This window comes from Vulpes lagopus, chromosome 7, assembly GCF_018345385.1.
Source record: "Vulpes lagopus strain Blue_001 chromosome 7, ASM1834538v1, whole genome shotgun sequence".
Classification (NCBI taxonomy): Eukaryota; Metazoa; Chordata; class Mammalia; order Carnivora; family Canidae; genus Vulpes; species Vulpes lagopus.
In genome coordinates, this window is record NC_054830.1 from 8781574 (window position 1) to 8798824 (window position 17251).

General features: G+C 54.8%; 2 protein-coding genes across 3 annotated transcripts; one reads left to right on the top strand and one right to left on the bottom strand.

Annotated features, from left to right (window-relative positions):
- Positions 1-3867: 3867 nt before the first annotated feature.
- Positions 3868-7282, bottom strand: TRIR (telomerase RNA component interacting RNase). Of its 2 annotated transcripts, XM_041764577.1 has the most exons (3): positions 6867-7266; positions 4610-4687; positions 3868-4299 (listed from the first exon to the last, which is right to left on the bottom strand). In XM_041764577.1, exons 1-3 carry the CDS (start codon positions 7215-7217, stop codon positions 4192-4194), a joined length of 537 nt encoding a protein of 178 aa, XP_041620511.1. In that variant the 5' UTR covers positions 7218-7266; the 3' UTR covers positions 3868-4191. The 2 variants fall into 2 exon arrangements, with proteins under 2 accessions (XP_041620511.1, XP_041620512.1); XM_041764578.1 differs by lacking the exon at positions 3868-4299 and having other exon boundaries at positions 4611-4687; positions 6890-7282.
- Positions 7283-8741: 1459 nt separating this feature from the next.
- GET3 (guided entry of tail-anchored proteins factor 3, ATPase) lies at positions 8742-14714 on the top strand. The gene is made up of 7 exons (XM_041760361.1): positions 8742-8918; positions 9751-9898; positions 12473-12621; positions 12703-12853; positions 13559-13666; positions 13756-13953; positions 14368-14714. The coding sequence occupies exons 1-7, from the start codon at positions 8758-8760 to the stop codon at positions 14497-14499; spliced, it is 1047 nt and encodes a 348-aa protein (XP_041616295.1). The 5' UTR covers positions 8742-8757; the 3' UTR covers positions 14500-14714.
- The last annotated feature ends 2537 nt before the right edge of the window (positions 14715-17251 follow it).

The following is a 17251-nucleotide window of genomic DNA, read 5'->3' on the forward strand; positions in this document are numbered from 1 at the left end:
AAACGCTGAAACGAAAGGCCTAATCTCTTTCCCTACCTGAAGCTGAGTGAGGTGAAAGAGCCCAGGAAATCTAGGCAAGGGCAGGGTCATGATGAAAGACATCTTCGTAATCCTTGCGCCATCTGAGGACAAAGTAGGGCACCTCTTTTAAGAGTGGAGCAGCGGAGGAGGGAGGAGCTGGAGACCTCGGTTCCCCACTTCCTGGCCAGGCTGATAAACAGGTGGACAACCTCCCGCCACGTGGGAGTCTTAGTTTCCCCACTTGCCAAATGGGTATAAAAATAGTTTGCTAGGTTAGAGACCATCAAGTTAAGCATTACCAGGCCTGCCCTAAATTGTTCTTTAAAAACTTGGCTTTTGCCGGCAGAGGCTCAAGGCCATCCTTTCACTGTATTCAGCCACACCCTAAGCCAATATTTACTGAATTTAATCAACGAGGCCTCTAATCCCCAAGGACATCCCAGCCCCGCCCTGAGGGGCTTTTTGGCTCCAGTTGTGACAGGTCAATTTTTGCTCCAGCCTGGAGGAAGGGGACAGGTTTCTCAGCCTACTTCGCGTTAGCAGTCCGTCCCCCTCCGTTCATTCATGAAAAACAGGTACCTAAGACCTCTGCTCCCAGCACCGGGGCCTTCCAGACTCGGGAAGGGTCGGCTGGCGCCTAAGGCCACTCGGAGAGTCAGTGAAGACTCGCTAAAGGAATAACCGGGTTTTCCTCCTTTACCAGACCGAACCCGGTTAGAGAGACACGTGCAGAAAGCCGCCGCCTGCGCATGCGCAATGGCCTCCCCTCGCACACCCTGAGGCCCTAGAACTACAAATCCCATCTCACCGTGCGCCCGCGTCACCGCGCTCACAGACTGACTGTGACTCAAAACCCGGGGGTCTGGAGACCCCCAGAGGTGAGCATTGAGCCGAAGGAAGAGTGACATTGAAGGACTGGACTGGAAGTTTCGGGAGGGGGTGCTAACAGTAGAAGTTTTCTTCTCAGGCTTGGGAGTTGCCCCAGATAAGGGTCAGGTGGGGAGAGAGCTGGAGATGCGTGAAGAATTTAATGCTCACCCTCTCCTTTTAATATGTCGTTTCCAGCGGTCCTTCGCAAGCCTCCGGGAAGAGGAGTCAGCCAGAAGAGAGTGACCCCTGCTGTCTTTGTGGTCCACGGTACTGGCCCTCGTGATTATGGAAGTCTTTCTTCCTGCCCCCAGCCACTGGATTTGAGTACTGAATCCAGGCTTTTTCCCTATTTCTTTTTCTTTTTTAAAGTAGACTCCATGTCCAGTGTGAGACTTGAACTCACGGCCCTAAGATCAAGAGTCACACTCTTTACATACTGAGACAACCAGTCACCCCATCTTCCTATTTCCTAAGGACCTACTTTACAGCCTGTCAGGCAGTTTCCAAATGTAGTTCTCATAACAGCCCTGTATACAGCAAACTTACTCCCAACTAGAAGCACCCAGTGCAGAAAAAAATTCAAGGAACTGGTGCCCAGCCATGAATCTGAGATGGGAGACAAAGGCCTCTCCCTTTACAACAGCCTCCCTGCTTGAGCATCTCCTCACACAGCACCCCCTTTTAAAGGTCACCATTTCTCAAACACATCCCCCCCAACTCAAGCCAATTACTACACCCAGAGAAACAATGACAGCTGTTTTGACTTCAATATTGCCCTTACTTTAGAACTTGATTCTGGAGATGCTTCCATATTTTATCCCTATTGTATACACAAAGAACTTGAAACACAGAAAGACTAAGTGACTTACCCAAGATCACACAACTAACATGCACCAGAATAGTTTGAAGCCACGGCTATGTGACTCACCAAACCCTGATTTTGATTCTCCCCCTTCAGACTTTCCCCAGGTCAGAACTGGTGAATGCAGTGAAGGGGGATGCTGGGACTCCATCAGCTCCTCCTGCCTCCTGACACTCCAGAAAAGAGGCTGAGCTGCTGCAGGGGCGACCTACTTCTCCCACTTGTGTTTCTTTTTAAAGATCCAGCGGCTGCTGGTGCCTTTGAGGGAGGAGGTAAGGTTGGCACCATTGGCTGCCTATGTCCCCTCCCCCAACACCACATCCCCAAGGCTAAAGTTACACCTGGGCCAGCTCATCATCCCCAAAGTAGGAGGGAGATAGCTTTGAGCCAATGTGGAAAATAAATCAGACAAGCCTTAGTGTGTTAGCCAGAAGTGAGATGCAAGTCTCCTGTTCCAAAGCCTGCTTAGGCGTTTCTCTTTGACAAGCCAGTCCAGCTTTCAGCTCAGGGTCTTTGTACCTGCTTTCTTTGGCCTTGAACACCTCCAGGGATCATCTTTACTGCTTTCAGAACTTAAGACAAATGTTACCTTCTCAGGGAGGCCATCCCTGATAACTTAAAATTGCCATCTCTCCCACTCATCTCCGTTGTCCTTTCATAATTTTTCCCCCATAGAATGTATAACCATCTGATGTGTTCTGTGTTCCATTTCGTTTCCCGTTTGTTTCCTCAACTAGAATGTTAGTCTCACTAGAACAAGGAGTTTTGCCTGTTTCAGTCTCCGTATTTGGAATGCCTACCCCATCCCCCACAGGGTGGATCTGGCTGAGGCCAGGTTGGTACTATACACCTCAGCCCTCTTCCCTCTTCCTACACAGGTCCCAGGCGGCCACCATGGTCCTGGTAAGGAAATGGGAACCAGAACTCTGGGAATGGGCAGGGGTGCTGAGCAGCTCAGCATTCCTGCATGGGAAAGCCTGAGAGGTAGGCCCATGGCTGGGGGACCCAGATGCTGCTCCTAGGTCCAGCAGGTTTGAGAAGAGAGGTTTGGGAGGCAGGGACATCTTAAAACATTTGCGGGCTCAGTGAGGAACAGGCAGCCAGGCAGTTATCAGGAAGGCACAAAAGTACAAGGAATACTAAAGGAGTCAGGCTTCCTTTAGGACACCCAGTCCCCAGACATGTCAACAATCATGTTCTGCAAGGTGGCGTTTGTGCTACTTCTGATCGTATATACATAAGAGTGGAGTCAACCCAGTCTCACTGGAGGGGCAAGTAGCTGGCAGGACAGAGGAGCCCCACTGGAATCCAGATCCCAGCCCTCCTCAACTGCCAATACTACACCACCTCCCCTCCTCTAATCATGGCCCAGCCTCATCTCCAGGTTCTGCCCCAGGAGCCAGAGGGGGCCTGTTAAGATAGAAAACACATAACCTGTTGCTCCTCAGATCATACTGCCCCCTCAAGGCTTCTTCTAAGAATGAAGTTCCAAATCCAAACCCTAGCATAAGATACCCTTGCATATAATCTACACACCGTCCTCACTTTTCAGGTCCAATCATGTGGGCCACCTCAAAGCTCCCCACAAAGGCCATATGTTCCTCCACCTGTTTTTACACTGGCTGTTCCCTCCACCTGCTTCCTCACCTCCTTCAGGACTCAAATCAGATGTCAAGAGAAATAGACACTCTCCCACTAGCCCCGATCCTGTACTTCTTCCCAGTCATCTCCCAAAATGGCTTCCCCTTTTTGTCTGTTTCCTTCTAGAAGGGCTGGGAGTGTACATGGTCTGTTCTGTTCACTGTTGGCCCCAGGGCCCAGAACAGCACACTGCAAGCACCCGTCAAGTGTCTGCTGAACGAACAAACTGACAGTTCTGGCCCAGCCAAATGGGGCTGTGATGGAATGCTGAACATGAGGAGCAATCCTGAGGCTCCGTCAGGGGTAGGGGGAAATGGGTCCTGAGGAGAGTCCAGGCTGACAGGAGGGGAGGCACCCCTGTCCTCCCCATGCCCATAAATAACCCCCCCACTGAGCCAGACCCAGGACCAGGTAGAGGACCAGGCAATGGGGCGAGGGGGTACTTAAGGTGGAGAACAAAGAAGGCAAACAGCTTTCGGCACTAAGTCAAGTTCTTTACTTCCCAGAAGTGATGGCTAAGGAGGGGTGGGGGGGTGGGGGTGGGAGGAAGACAGAAAGAGCCAGAGAGCAAGGAGGTGGGAGAAGAGGGGACAGTAAACCACTGTTCTATGAAGTCTCAGGAGGCAAGTGCTCAAGGTAAAAAAGAGTCCTGGAGAATCGTCCGCGGCTGCGGGAAGCATCTCGATTTCCTTCTGTGTAGAAGTCCTTGGGGGGGAAAGGCTGCCGCCGCTGCCGCTGCATTAAATAGTTATGTACATCGCAGAGAGTCCCAGGCCGTAGGCAGGCAGGGAAGGGGGTCATTTCACCAGGGGCCGAGTTTTATCGTCATCGCCACACTGATGGGCTTTGTACTTTTTCACCTCTGCCATGTACTTGGCCCATGCGTCACCTTTACTTGTTAATACCTGTGGGTGGGGGCACAAAGGGGTTGCAAGGGGATACCAAGGAGGCCAGGAACTGGGGTCAGGACTGTCCTGAGACAGCTGACACCCCCCACACTCCCTCCCACAGCCCATATCACCCTTAAGGTCCTGGGTTTGAGGTAAAGATATGCAGACCCAATTTATCTGAGGATCCTGCTGAAAGCCCTCCTCCCCCACCCAGCCCCCCATCCAAGGCCCCGGGTGCTGGACAGGGGGAAAGGGCTCTGCAGCCAGGCACTGAGGTTAGAAGGGAAAGGCACTGCGGGTGGTCCCCCACACCCAGCCTGCTCACCTCATCCTCCGTCTTCTGCTTCTTGGCTACTATTCCCGTCTTGAGGGCTAGTTTGTTTCCGCCTCTGCGCTTGCCCACCTGGGTGAAGGGACAGAAGACTGCAACGGTTACAGGAGCCGGGCCCGCCCTTGGCGGCGCTGAGGCCCACTACACCTTCCTAGCCCGGCCCGGTGGCCCGTCCCGACGCCGCGCCCAGCTCCGCCAGCCGGCCGACCTGCGCAGCAATCAGAGAGGAGCACACGCGACTCTTAGCGCCTGCCCTGGGCCCATGATACCCTGGCAGTCCTGGGCCCCTGGGCTCCCCTCCCCAAAAGTGAGAAGAACCCCCACATCAGTGGGGACAGGCTGTCCTCACTCTCCCAGCCAAAGCCTCACCCTCCCCTAGCAAGGACCACACAGGCAGCAACAGCTCCCTTTACTGAGCACTCACTGTATGCTAAGCACTGTGCCAAGTACTTTGGATGTATTATCCTTCACTTTACAGTTGCCCAAGAGAAAGGTCACAGCCATTCCCATTTTATAGATGAGGGAACGCCTCGGTTGGCAGCAAACAATGGAACAAGATCATATATATGGGTCCAAGTCACACAGCAGCATCCTTGCCCACCAAAGGACACGGTCTCCCCTATACCTAACCTGGCCTCTTTAAGGGTGCTCCTCAATGAAGAGATGAAAAAAACCAGTGACAACTACTGAACTCCCACTCACAAAGAATCACTCAGCCTCCACTTCTGGTTCTTACACCAAGCCAGGAACCCAGGTCCTGATACTCTTCCTTCCTCCAACATAAGTATCGCTCCAGACCTCCCCCTGCTCCTCCACCTTCTCCTACTGACTGAGCACTTTCTGTGCCCATGGGCTGCAACAGGCTTTACAGACATCATTTCATCTCTGCTCCTCAGCCAGGCATCAAGGAACCTGTGCTGCTGGGACTATCCCCACTCACTTTTAACAAATGAAGAAAATGAGGATTGGAGAGCTTAGATCACTTGCCCCAAATCACACTACTAGGTCTAAAACTTGACCACCAGTCTGTTACTCTCAATTCAACACTTTTCTCCACACCATAGGGACTTGATCTCTGAATAAATTGATATCTACGCTGTGAATTAGCTACTTCTTTTCCTTTTTTTTTAATTTTTGTTTTTTTAAAGAATCTTATTGGGTTTTTTTGTTGTTGTTTTGTTTGTTTTTAAGCAGGCTCTACACCCCACCTGGGGCTTGAACTCTAGACCCTGAGATCAAGAGTCCCATGTTCTAACGACTGAGCCAGCCAGGAGCCTCCAGGGACCTGATCTCAATACCAGAAACAAAGCAAGCTCAGAGCTGACCATCAGTATAGTTGCCATTTATTTAGCGTGGAGTTTCTTGAACTTCTACTAGTGATATTTTGAGCTGGATTATTTTTGCAGGGGGTGGGGGTGAGTGGGGCTCTCCCGTGCATTGTGGGATGTTGAGAAGTATCTCTAGCCTTTACTCACGGATGTCAACAGCACCCCTCCCCCAGTTCTGACCACCACAAATTTCTCCAGTCTGCCAAACTGAGGGGGTTTGGGAGGGGGGGTGTTCATTCCCAACAGAAAATCACTGGTGGTTTAGTCCTTCCTATAAGACTAACCTGGTAGTAACCTCCCGGATGGTCTCACTAACCCTCATCACTTCAGAAGATGTGATAACAATTTTTGCAAATGGGAAAATTGAGAGCAGGCTAGCCCAGACACTCCAAGAAAGCAACGATTTTGTCATGTTCAACATGGCACATCCAGCACGCAGCACAATGCTCAGCATAAGGTAAGGTGCTCAATAAATGGATACTGGACGAATGAGACTTAGGGAAATGGAGCAAATTTCTTAAGGTCACACAGTAAGCGCGCTGAGTCTCTAATCCACACAACTCAGATTCCAGATTTGAATTTGCCCCCCTTCCCCATGGTGGGAGATGGTCCCAGTACCCAAGTTTAATAAGTACCACTCAAATTGGAATCCGGGAATTCTGATTTCCCCATCCCCGGAGCGCTGTTCCGAATGCAATTCTCTGGCTCCCGGTCCCTGCGGGCGGGCTCCAGGGGGGGTGTCCCCCGCCCTCCGCCCCCAGACCTCTCGTTGAGAATCCAGCTCCCAGATCCTCAGCGGGCGACTGGACGACCCCCTCATCGGGGCCGGAGGGTGGACCTGGATCCCGATCCCCTTTCTCGGGCCCCGATTCCCTCTGCCAAGGCAGGCCCTGGCGCCCGCCCCCACCCCCGCGGCTCCTTACGAAGCTGAGCGTGGGGCCCGGGCCGCCCTTCCTCTTCAGATCCCCAGGGCCCGCGGCGGCGGCGGCGGCAGGCTGGTCGGGTCGCTGCGGGCCCGGGGGCGGCTCCTCCTGCCGCTGCCGCTGCTCCTCCTCCATCTTCCGCTTGAACAGCTCCAGGAAGCTGCCGTCGTTGGCGAACAAGTTCACACCGCCCGACACCGGGCTAGAACCCGCGCCCGACGCTTCCTCGTCCCCACTCTCGGGCGACGTCCCGGGCCCCGACTCAGCCCATCGGCTCCCAACGCCGCCGCCGCCCGCGGGGCCCGGCGCCTCCCGGCCCGGAGGCTCCGCCCGTCTCCCTCGGGCAGCCATTTTGTCGCCAGGTGCCGCGCAAAGGACTCCGGGAAGGCGGCTCCGGCCCGGCGCTTGGCGCCCGACTTGCCCCGTCCCGGGCAATGCATGCCGGGAAGAGCGGTCTAGACCTCAAGCGTCCGCAGTAGGGGCGGAGTATAAGGGGCGGGGCGAATAAGGGGTGAGACCTGACTGCACGGGCCCGCCCAGCCGGCCACGCGGATTTTTATAATCCCGCTAGATTTGGGCAGTCTCCCCGGGAATGGAACCATTGTCTGGGACTAGGGCTGCTGCTGGCTCTCCGGAATGAGGTTCCCCCTTGAAACTGGGGGGACATTACCTTTTTGGCGCTACGATCCCCTTGTGACACCAGGGATAGTCTCTGTGAGGGAAAGGCCCCCTCTGAGACTGTGTGCTCACCTGACATCTCGGAACCGAGGTCCCGAACACGGTCTAGAGGGCATATCTAGCCAAAGGACCCCACCCCCGACTAGAAATGGGAATATCTCTGGTTTGGTTGGGTACCCGTCCCTGGGATGGAGCTCTCATTTGGGAAAGGGAACACAGCTGGCTCCGTTGAGCTGGGATCCCCACCCGAGAATAAGGGCGTCATTACAGGCTGGAGTTCTCAAATGAAGTCGCAGGCATCCCTAGGCTATGGTCTATCTAAGGTTAAGAAAGAGTGTCGGACCCCCCCCCCCAAAAAAAAAAAAATGAGTGTCGGACCCAGCTTGTATCCCTGCCCAGGGCAGAGATTCAAAGAGGGAATTCGCTGGAGTCCCCCCTCAAACTCTTGCAAAGTGCAAGAAGGTTTCCGGGAATAGGGGGAGGGTCCCTTCTGCGACAAGGAGGGCAGTTGCAGGTGCGATCCCTGCCCTCGCCTGCCCAGCATGGGCCTTCAGGGCGCCCTGGACGAAGATGCGCGAACCTTGCCCACAACTGCGGTTGTGCTCCCTCTAACCGCCTTGCAGTCGAGGGACCTGTCTCCAGCCAACTAATAGGTTCCTCTGTGATTGGCTTGCGTCAAGAGCCAGATGGCTCACCGCCAATTGGATAACAGAAGACACGGACCTGAGGCGACGTTGGGACCCAATTTAAAGAATAAAGACAATGATCGACATGAAGTTGAACCTATGAAGTCAGGCCAGGGCGGACCTCGTATCTAACTTCGTGGAAAGGGCATGGACTGGGTGTTTGGCTGGTTGCTAAGGAGAGGTTGGCGGCTACAGGGACGTGAGAGTGATTGGCGAAAGTGAGAAAAAAGGTAGCCAATGAAAGGAGAGCTGCGAGACTTGGCATCCAATCAGTGAAGGGGAGTAGTCTGAAAAGTACCAATATGTTAATTCGGCAGGGGGGGTCTCCGAGAAAACATAGACAAGAGGGCGACTAAGTGAACGTTAGAAGCGAAAGACCTTGGAAATATAGCTTCTATTATCGCGTAAAAGTCAGTCCATGAGGAAATTAATGCAGGCTCCTAGACTTGATGGGGATGCGCTAGGCAGTTTCCCCTGTAGGTTCTTTACATGGTGCGCTCCGCTGGATCACGTGAGCCGGTTCCAAGATGGCGGCAGGGGTGGCCGGGTGGGGGGTTGAGGCAGAGGAGTTCGAGGATGCACCTGATGTGGAGCCGCTGGAGCCCACGCTTAGCAACATCATCGAGCAGCGCAGCCTTAAGTGGATCTTCGTCGGGGGCAAGGGTGGCGTCGGCAAGACCACCTGCAGGTAAGGAAGCTGCGGCGGGGGCCGAGAAGACGGGTGGGATGTACCACTGGGCGAAGGGGAGGCTCGGGACTGGCTCTTCCACCCCAAGCCGAGCGAGGGGGCTGGGCCGGGGTCTTCCGGATTGTACTCCCAGGAGTTACCTGGGGCAAATGGAAGAGACTGCCTGAATGCAGGCCCGGGACCCTCTGAGTTGGACCGCCCCCGTTGGGGCTCAAGGGCAGAACCACATTGAACCCAGCGCTCGGGAGCCTGACAGCACTTAGATGTCCCAGTCAGCGGGACCGTACCAGAGTGAGCTCGGAGTAGGGGGAGGGGCACCGAGGCAAACTCTCCTAGGCTGGCGAACCTTGCCATTCTCTGGCCACGTGGGGGTAGAGGTGGTAGGCGGGAGGGGAGGCACGTGATTAGACTATTCCAGTCAGCTGAGAGGAGGGGGAGGGGTCCCTGGGACAGTTATCCTGAACAAGTGGACTGAACCATCCTGAATTTAGCAGGCGATGCAAGGGACCCCTTAGATTAGCGTTTAGGGTCAAACTAGGATGGCTGGAGAGCTGGACCGTGCACATCTGTGCCAGCAAAGAAGCAGCAGGCAGCAGGCCAGACTGACTCAGGCAGCTGAACCTTACCACTGCGGCCACCCAGAAGGGTCAGCAGGTGAAGTCTGAGAGGGTTCCTATACAGGGATTAAGTCTTGATTCCATAATTACCCATATTCTCTCAAGGCCCCTGTTGATGCCGGTCCCCTGCTCCTGGGCCCTGTGTAACCCCTTGCAGACCTAGGGAGAAGAGCCTGACCCCTCACTCCCTGCCTTTTGACCTTTCCCTTGCCCAGCTGCAGCCTAGCCGTCCAGCTATCCAAGGGGCGGGAGAGTGTTCTGATCATCTCCACCGACCCAGCCCACAACATCTCCGATGCATTTGACCAGAAGTTCTCCAAGGTGCCTACCAAGGTCAAAGGCTATGACAACCTCTTCGCCATGGTGAGTGGAGCCGGGCTCAGCTCCCCACTCTGGCAAAGGCCCTTCAGGCCCTCTGTGAACACTGTCAACCACTATGCCTTGCCCGTTCTGCATCATCCCTTAACATCTCCACAGGAGAATGAGCGAGGAATGTTTGCAGGGCAGCAAGGAGGCCGGAGTGACCAGAGTTGAGTGAACGAGGGAAGGGAAGGTGATATCAGAGAGGTCAATCACCTCTATGTGGTGAACCACCTCTATGTGGCAGAGGACCTTACAGGCCACTGGGAGCAGTTTAATTCCAAGTTTGATAGGAAGCTGTTCTTTTTAAGCGGGGCAGTGTCATGGCCAAATTCATTTGGCAAAAAAGTTCCCTGTGGCTGCCATGCAGAGAATAGATGGTAAGTCGAGAATGGAAGCAAGGAAACCAGGGGCAGTGATCAGGCAAGAGATGATAGCAGCCTAAACTTAGAGGGGTTCAGAACATTGGGAAAAGTGGTCAGTGGGATGTATTTTGGAATTAAAGCAACGCAAATGCTTAGTTGTCATGGGCAAGGGAAAAAAGTGAATCGAATACATCTCAGCATTGGTTCCCTGGGCAACTAGGATCGGGGTGGGTAGGAGAGAAGCAGGTTTTGAAGGGACACATCAGGAATTCCATGCCCACTGGACATCCAAGTGGAGACGGCAGGACAGCGGCTGAGTTCCGTGAGTTATGTGAGCTTGGAAGAGGTTGGTGTTGATTTGGGAGTCATTGTCTCAAGGGTAGTATTCAAAGCTGTGTGAGTAGAGGAGAATGAGAACAGAGAAGCCCAGAAACAAACTGAGGTCACGTCGACATTTAGGGTCCAGCTGCGTGGGGGGGTGCGGGGACCAGTGAGGGAGGCCAAGAAGGAGCCATGAGTGCAGTGGGAGGAAAGCCAGGAATTGTGAGCTCCTGAGCCCCAGGAGGACAAAGGGACTTGGCAGGAAAAAGTCGTGGGCTCCAGCAGGCACATCAGATTTAGAGAGAGCGCTCTGGGAGTGGGGGCAGAAGCCTGCCCAGAGTGGGTGAGCTGAGGAGTGGGGACAATGATCGCCAAAATGGGGAGAAATCGCACCATTGCTGGAGGGAGTTGGGGCGGGGGATGTTAAGGAGGTGGTTTTTTTGAGGGAGGAGATGTCAGAGCATGTTTATTTGCCGATGCAAATGACCCAACAGGGAGGGACAGTGATACTGCGGGAGGGAGCAAGGATGCTGGCAGAGGACGGTCCTCATGCAGGTAGGTGGGTGTGAGTTCCATTCAGCTCACAGACCCAGGACATGGAGGCAGGGTGGGGTGGGATGGGAGGCGCAGGAGCATTTCCTAGGGGGAGATGAGGGTGTTGGCAGCTGGTGGCTTCTTTTTCTAATCAGGCACAACACTGGTCTCTGCAGGGAGCAAGGGGTAAATGGGTCAGACAGAGTTTGAGGAAAAAGAAGAAACTCTCAAGGATTTGTCTGGCTTGAGTGCCTGTTGGAGATTTGTGTTCAGGAATGGGGAGCAATGTGGGAATTATTTGTCAAGTGTGTTCCGTGGTGTTCACCTTACTGCAGCCATAGCAGAAAATGGGAAATGACCAGAGTCAGGATGTTGCCAACCACAGAGGGAAAAAGGAGTGTTTGTAGAGGCACCCTATGGAGCCCAGGCTGGATAAGGGTGCCGGCCATGAGGAACACTGATAGTGAACAATGGGGCGGGCGCGTGGGGACAAGATGGCCCTAAGAGGCTTAAATAACTGAGATAGGGGGCAAGGAGGCCCAGGTCAGAGAGTGAGTGTGGAAGTTTAGAGGTGGCCCAGTTACTAGCAATAACCCATCAAGAGTATGACTGCGGGGGGAAAGGGTAGACACGCTTCCTGCAGGGAAATGACCTCTGGAGCCCAGCGAGTTGGGGGCTTCCCGTGGGACCCGTGAAGTCACTAAGAGTGATATGGGAGGAGAATGGAGAGAGAGGCACTGAATCCAGGGCAGACCAGACGCCCCAGGGACAGTCCTCCCTTCCTAGATTCCACATACATGTTGAAGATCTACTGTGTGCCAGACACTTCCAGGTGCTGGAGACACAGCAATAAACATGACAGAAAAGTCCCTGTCTTCATGGTGCTGACAGGTGATAAAGGTGATGAACAGGGAGACAGGTGAGGGACATGATGAGTAAGGCACATGAGGAGGAGCTAGGTATACAGGAGACATGAAGGCAGGGCAGGGAGAGCTGGGGCTGCATTGTTAGATGGGATGGTCAGGGAGGGCTCCTGTTAGAGAAATGGTCTGGAGGAGGTCAGGGCCCCAGATGGGGAATAGCCAGTGCAAAGGCCCAGCCACAGGCTTTGACTTCCCTCCGGGGCGCTGATCACAGTTTACAGTTTTCCGTTATATTTTGAAATGGTTTGACCACTTGTGTGACCACACGAGACCTGACGAACTTAGGGGAGGGCCATGGCACCCCAGGGGTATGCCCAGCCACAACCTGATGAAGGTTGGTATTCAGAGCCCTTCGTGGGTTCTCTCTGGCCTGGCGCCTGGGTGGGAAGGCCTGGCAGTAGCAGCAGCCTGAGTCTTGACCTCTCGGCCCTCAGGAGATTGACCCCAGCCTTGGTGTGGCTGAACTGCCCGACGAGTTCTTCGAAGAGGACAACATGCTAAGCATGGGCAAGAAGATGATGCAGGAGGCCATGAGCGCCTTCCCCGGCATTGATGAGGCCATGAGCTACGCAGAGGTCATGAGGTCAGGCCCTGCCAACAGGGACAGGTGTGCCTGGGGCGGGGCAGGAGAGGGCAAACAGGCCTGACGCTCCTCTCCCTGCAGGCTGGTGAAGGGCATGAACTTCTCGGTGGTGGTGTTTGACACGGCGCCCACAGGCCACACGCTGAGGCTGCTCAACTTCCCCACCATCGTGGAGCGGGGCCTAGGCCGCCTCATGCAGATCAAGAACCAGATCAGCCCCTTCATCTCCCAGGCAGGCAGGCCCCAGGGTGGCCAGGCACCCCCTGTTGTCAGAGTGGGCAGACGTGCAGTAACAAAGGCTTTCCCCACCACCGCCCGCCCTCTCAGTCCGTGTTCCCAGCCCATGGGATGGATCTTCACCACAGGGGTGGGGGGGCCCTGGCCGTCTACTCCATAGGACCCACACAGAGCTTGAAAACACACGTTCCAGAGCCAGGTGGCCCAGGCTCAAATGCTTTACACTTAAGTGTGGCATCTCTCTCTGACCTCAAGCAAGTCACCTCACTTCTCTGGGCCTTACCTTCCTTGTCTGTCAAACAAAGGCTATACAAGTGCCCCAAGGGTTGTTATTTGCATGACAATATGATCACCTCAATGCCCCCACAGTTACACATACCACCACCACCACCCTCTCTCTGGTGTTGTGTGCCACCCCTCCTCCCCCACTCCGGGACCTGTACCTCAGTACAACAGTTGTTGGAGGTAAGGTCTACACATGGGGAAACTGAGGCTTTGGGAGGTCAAGCCCCCTGGCCACAGGTCAAGTACCCCAGAAATGGCAGAGCTGGGTTGAGCCCTGTCTCGAGGTCCCCTGCTGGAGGACCTTTAACCGCAAGAGGTGTCAGAAGTGGTCCCCCTGGTGTTAATATTGAGTCCCCAGCCTGAGTGCTATAAGGCACCCCAGGTAAGCTGTGAGCCTCCCATGTCCTCCCCACAGATGTGCAACATGCTGGGCCTGGGGGACATGAACGCAGACCAGCTAGCTTCCAAGCTGGAGGAGACACTGCCCGTCATCCGCTCCGTCAGTGAACAGTTCAAGGACCCTGTGAGTCACGGCCCAGGCAGGTGGTGAGAGGCTTGGGATGGGGACAGGGCCAGAACTTGCCCCTCGCTGTCCTCTCTCACGCCCTGCAGGAGCAGACCACTTTCATCTGCGTGTGCATCGCTGAGTTCCTGTCCCTGTACGAGACAGAGCGGCTGATCCAGGAGCTAGCCAAGTGTAAGATCGATACCCACAACATCATCGTCAACCAGCTCGTCTTCCCTGACCCCGAGAAGCCCTGCAAGATGTGTGAGGCCCGCCACAAGATTCAGGCCAAGTACCTGGACCAGGTGGGCATGCCCAACTGCCTGCCCAGCCCTCACACCTTAGACCCTGGAAATTGGGGCCTGGCCCAGCCCAACCAAGGCACCATGGATCGTTTACTATATTTTCTCACCTTTTACTCCATCCCATGTTCTGATCCTCTACCCCAGCCTCCTGCTACTACCCTAATTCTGGGTCTTGAAGACTAGCTGACTTGGCCTGGCTACCTCTGACCCCGGGCGGGAAGGTGGGGGGTCCAGCCCAGTGATCTCTGACTTCACTGGTCTCTCTCCCACTTATCACCATGTGAATGAAGCCCCTGCCCCACATTCTCCCCTGATCCTGGGAAATGCCTGGCCCGACCCTCCCGTTGACCCACATTCTGTCCCTGCCCTGTGACCCCCCTGATCACTGCCATATACACTATGCCCTGGCCACAGATGGAGGACCTGTATGAAGACTTCCACATTGTGAAGCTGCCGCTGCTGCCCCACGAGGTGCGGGGGGCGGACAAGGTCAACACCTTCTCTGCCCTCCTCTTGGAGCCCTACAAGCCCCCCAGTGCCCAGTAGCACTGCTACCAGCCCCAGTCGCTGCCATTTCACACCCACCCTCCACCCCTCCCCGGGGCAGAGTTTGCACAAAGTCCCCCCATAGTATAGGGGGAGCCACGTGGGGGGCGGGGGGCGGGGAGGAGGTCTGTTCCCCCTGGTGGGGCTGGGGGGGGCTGTAGCTGCCCCCCACCTCTCCCTGCCTCTCGCCCCTCAATAAAATGATCTTAAACCACTGTGGATGTTGATATAGGGGGGGCTAGGGGTCAGCGCCTTTGTGTACAGTTGCATAGGTTGTACACTGCACAAAGATGGCACGTCTAAAGGGATTAAGTCACAACAGAGGTCCTTTTTTTTTTTTTTTTTTTTTTATTCATGAGAGAGAGACACAGAAAGGCAGAGACATAGGCAGAGGGAGAAGCAGGCCCCCCCACAGGGAGCCCAATGTGGGACTCCTCCTGGACCCCAGATCATACCCCAAGCCAAAGGTAGAAGCCCAACCGCTGAGCCAACCAGGCATCCCACAACAGAGGTCTAATAAGAGATATATGTTCATTATGGTAATTTTGGAAAGAGGGTATCTTCAGTAAGGGGATGTCCTTTCCTAACTCTGTGGGTAGCGGTGTCCCTGCTGGGGCTATAAAGCCTATAGTAGAAGAGGAGCATCTGCCCACTTTGAGGTTCAGAGCGTGGGAACTGGGAGGCCCCTTGGCCGGCCCTAGGCTGGTGGGGAACGGATTAGGCCGGCAGTGGGCCCAGCACTGCCTGCTGTTTGGTTTGGGAATTAGTGGGCGCCCTGGGCAGAGGTTGGGCCTGCCAGACTGAGGATTAGCAGTCTCCACCCCCCAATTCCTGTTCCCATGGGATGGCCTCAACCCTTCCCAGCACAGGGCTGCAACAGGGGGGCTAATTTGGAGGCAGGACAGCAGAGGACACAGGTCAGATGAGCCCCTGAAGTCCTGCTTGCTTCCAACGTGGCCTCAGAGTGATAGGTGGCATGCTTCCAGCCATGTGAGCTCCAGTCCCTTTATCCCTAAAATGGAACCATAAAGTGTGGCCGTTCAGAGTCGTGGCAAAATTCACGGGACCCTGGAAGGGTTTAGCACACCAGCCTGGAAGGCACTTTGTGGGCTCCCTTCTCCCTTCTCCCTCTGCTACTGCCTGGATAGCCAATGTCATCCCCACTTGAGAGACCCAAGCCTGGAGCATGATGTTGAGCATTTGCAAGTTCCAAGCCAGAGCTGGTTAGAGGGCACAGAAAGAGCATGCCTGAGGATATGCATGAGGCAGGAAATGGTATTCAGGCTGCACACAGGTGTGCCAGGGGGTGCGTGTAAGGGAAACCCAGCCACAAGCCTAGACGTGTCCCCCCTACACACTTCCACTGGGTGTGTGCAGGCAGGTGCAGACAAGTTGGGGGAGCCCTTGTAAGCAAACATAATGATATGACCTGAGACAAAGACCCCAGGCTCCAAGCCAACCCCCCTGGGCCCCAAAACCAGCTGTGTCACAAACCATGTGTCATCTGAGCCTCAGTTTCCCTACCTGGATAGTAGGAATAACAAAAGCACCAATTTCTTAGGCCTGCTTGTGAGGACTTGAGATGAAATAAGCAGCGCCTTTACGACAGCACCAGGCACGTAGCCGCCAGAGTGTCTGTTGTTATTCACTGTAACAATTATTAAGCATGTGAAGTAGCCCGGGCAACCTGCCCCGGGTCCAGCAGGGGTCCAGCAGTCAGAAGTGTGTGGGGACACGAGTGAGTTGGGGGAGGGTGGTTGAGCACAGGGTGAAGGCTAGCTGCAGTGTGTGGAAGGATACATCCTAGGAAGTGGGGGCCTCTGGTCAGGAACGGAGACCATCAGCTTGAAGCCTGTGCTCTCCCCCAGGCCCTGAGGATTGTAGCACCACTCCCTCACCCCCTTTTATGGGCTGTCCGGCAGCTGGACGGCGGGGATTTGGGTCTGAGGGTGGCCAGCCCAGGCCAGTTCCTAATTACCCCGGGCAGGGCAGACATCTGCCAGACTTGGGAACATAGTGTCCTGGCAGGCAGGGCTTCAGGGTGGGGCTGCAACAGGCCACCCGCACTTGTAGTGCACATGGTGAATGCAAGGGTACCATTCTTCTAGGGTACCCCTCTTGGGGTTGGAACTCAGCCTCCGCACCTTCCACATGGGGCTATGAGTTTGATTTTGGGGATAAGGGTGCTATTTATGTCAGGCTTGGAGTGCCCCTGTGAAGGGGAAGCATCTGTCTGCATCCATGCCAAATTGGGGGACAAGGTTTTGTGTCCCCAAGCTGGTGTGTTCGTGGCAATACTGAGAGTATCTGAGACCTGAGGTGTATGTATGGGTGTGCATGTTTGCACACTGCAGTGAGGGAGCACTGGGGGAGGGTGGGGGTCATAGGCACTGATGTGCCTATGCAGGTAAATTTCATGGGGGATTATGGGCAGGACCCCATCCCATTAGAAGGGTCTGTGGGCCTGTTGGGGAGGAGTCTCTGCTGTATGAGTGTGTTGAGGACTCTGCTCTGACCCCAAGACCATGTGCTGCTGTGTTGAGGACAGGTGTACTTGCATCTGGCGTGTGACCACAGGTCAGTCTTTGTGCAGAAGAGATCGGGAATAAATGCACAATACCTCCTGTGTGACTGTGTGTGATTGTGTGTGTAAAGGCATCCTGGGGTCTGTGCTTAGTGACTGTGTGACCCTGCATGTGTCTTTGTTACATGGTGTGATCTGAGGGAATGCAGGGTCCCAGGTCCCTGCCCG

Coding starts and splice junctions, on each gene's coding strand:
- TRIR (XM_041764577.1), bottom strand. CDS start 7,217: ATGGCTGCCCGAGGGAGACGGGCGGAGCCTCCGGGCCGGGAGGCGCCG. Junction 4,688..6,866: donor CGGGCCCCACGCTCAGCTTC/GTAAGGAGCCGC, acceptor CCCTTCACCCAG/GTGGGCAAGCGCAGAGGCGG. Junction 4,300..4,609: donor AGCAGAAGACGGAGGATGAG/GTGAGCAGGCTG, acceptor CCCCACCCACAG/GTATTAACAAGTAAAGGTGA.
- GET3 (XM_041760361.1), top strand. CDS start 8,758: ATGGCGGCAGGGGTGGCCGGGTGGGGGGTTGAGGCAGAGGAGTTCGAG. Junction 8,919..9,750: donor GTCGGCAAGACCACCTGCAG/GTAAGGAAGCTG, acceptor TCCCTTGCCCAG/CTGCAGCCTAGCCGTCCAGC. Junction 13,667..13,755: donor GTGAACAGTTCAAGGACCCT/GTGAGTCACGGC, acceptor CACGCCCTGCAG/GAGCAGACCACTTTCATCTG.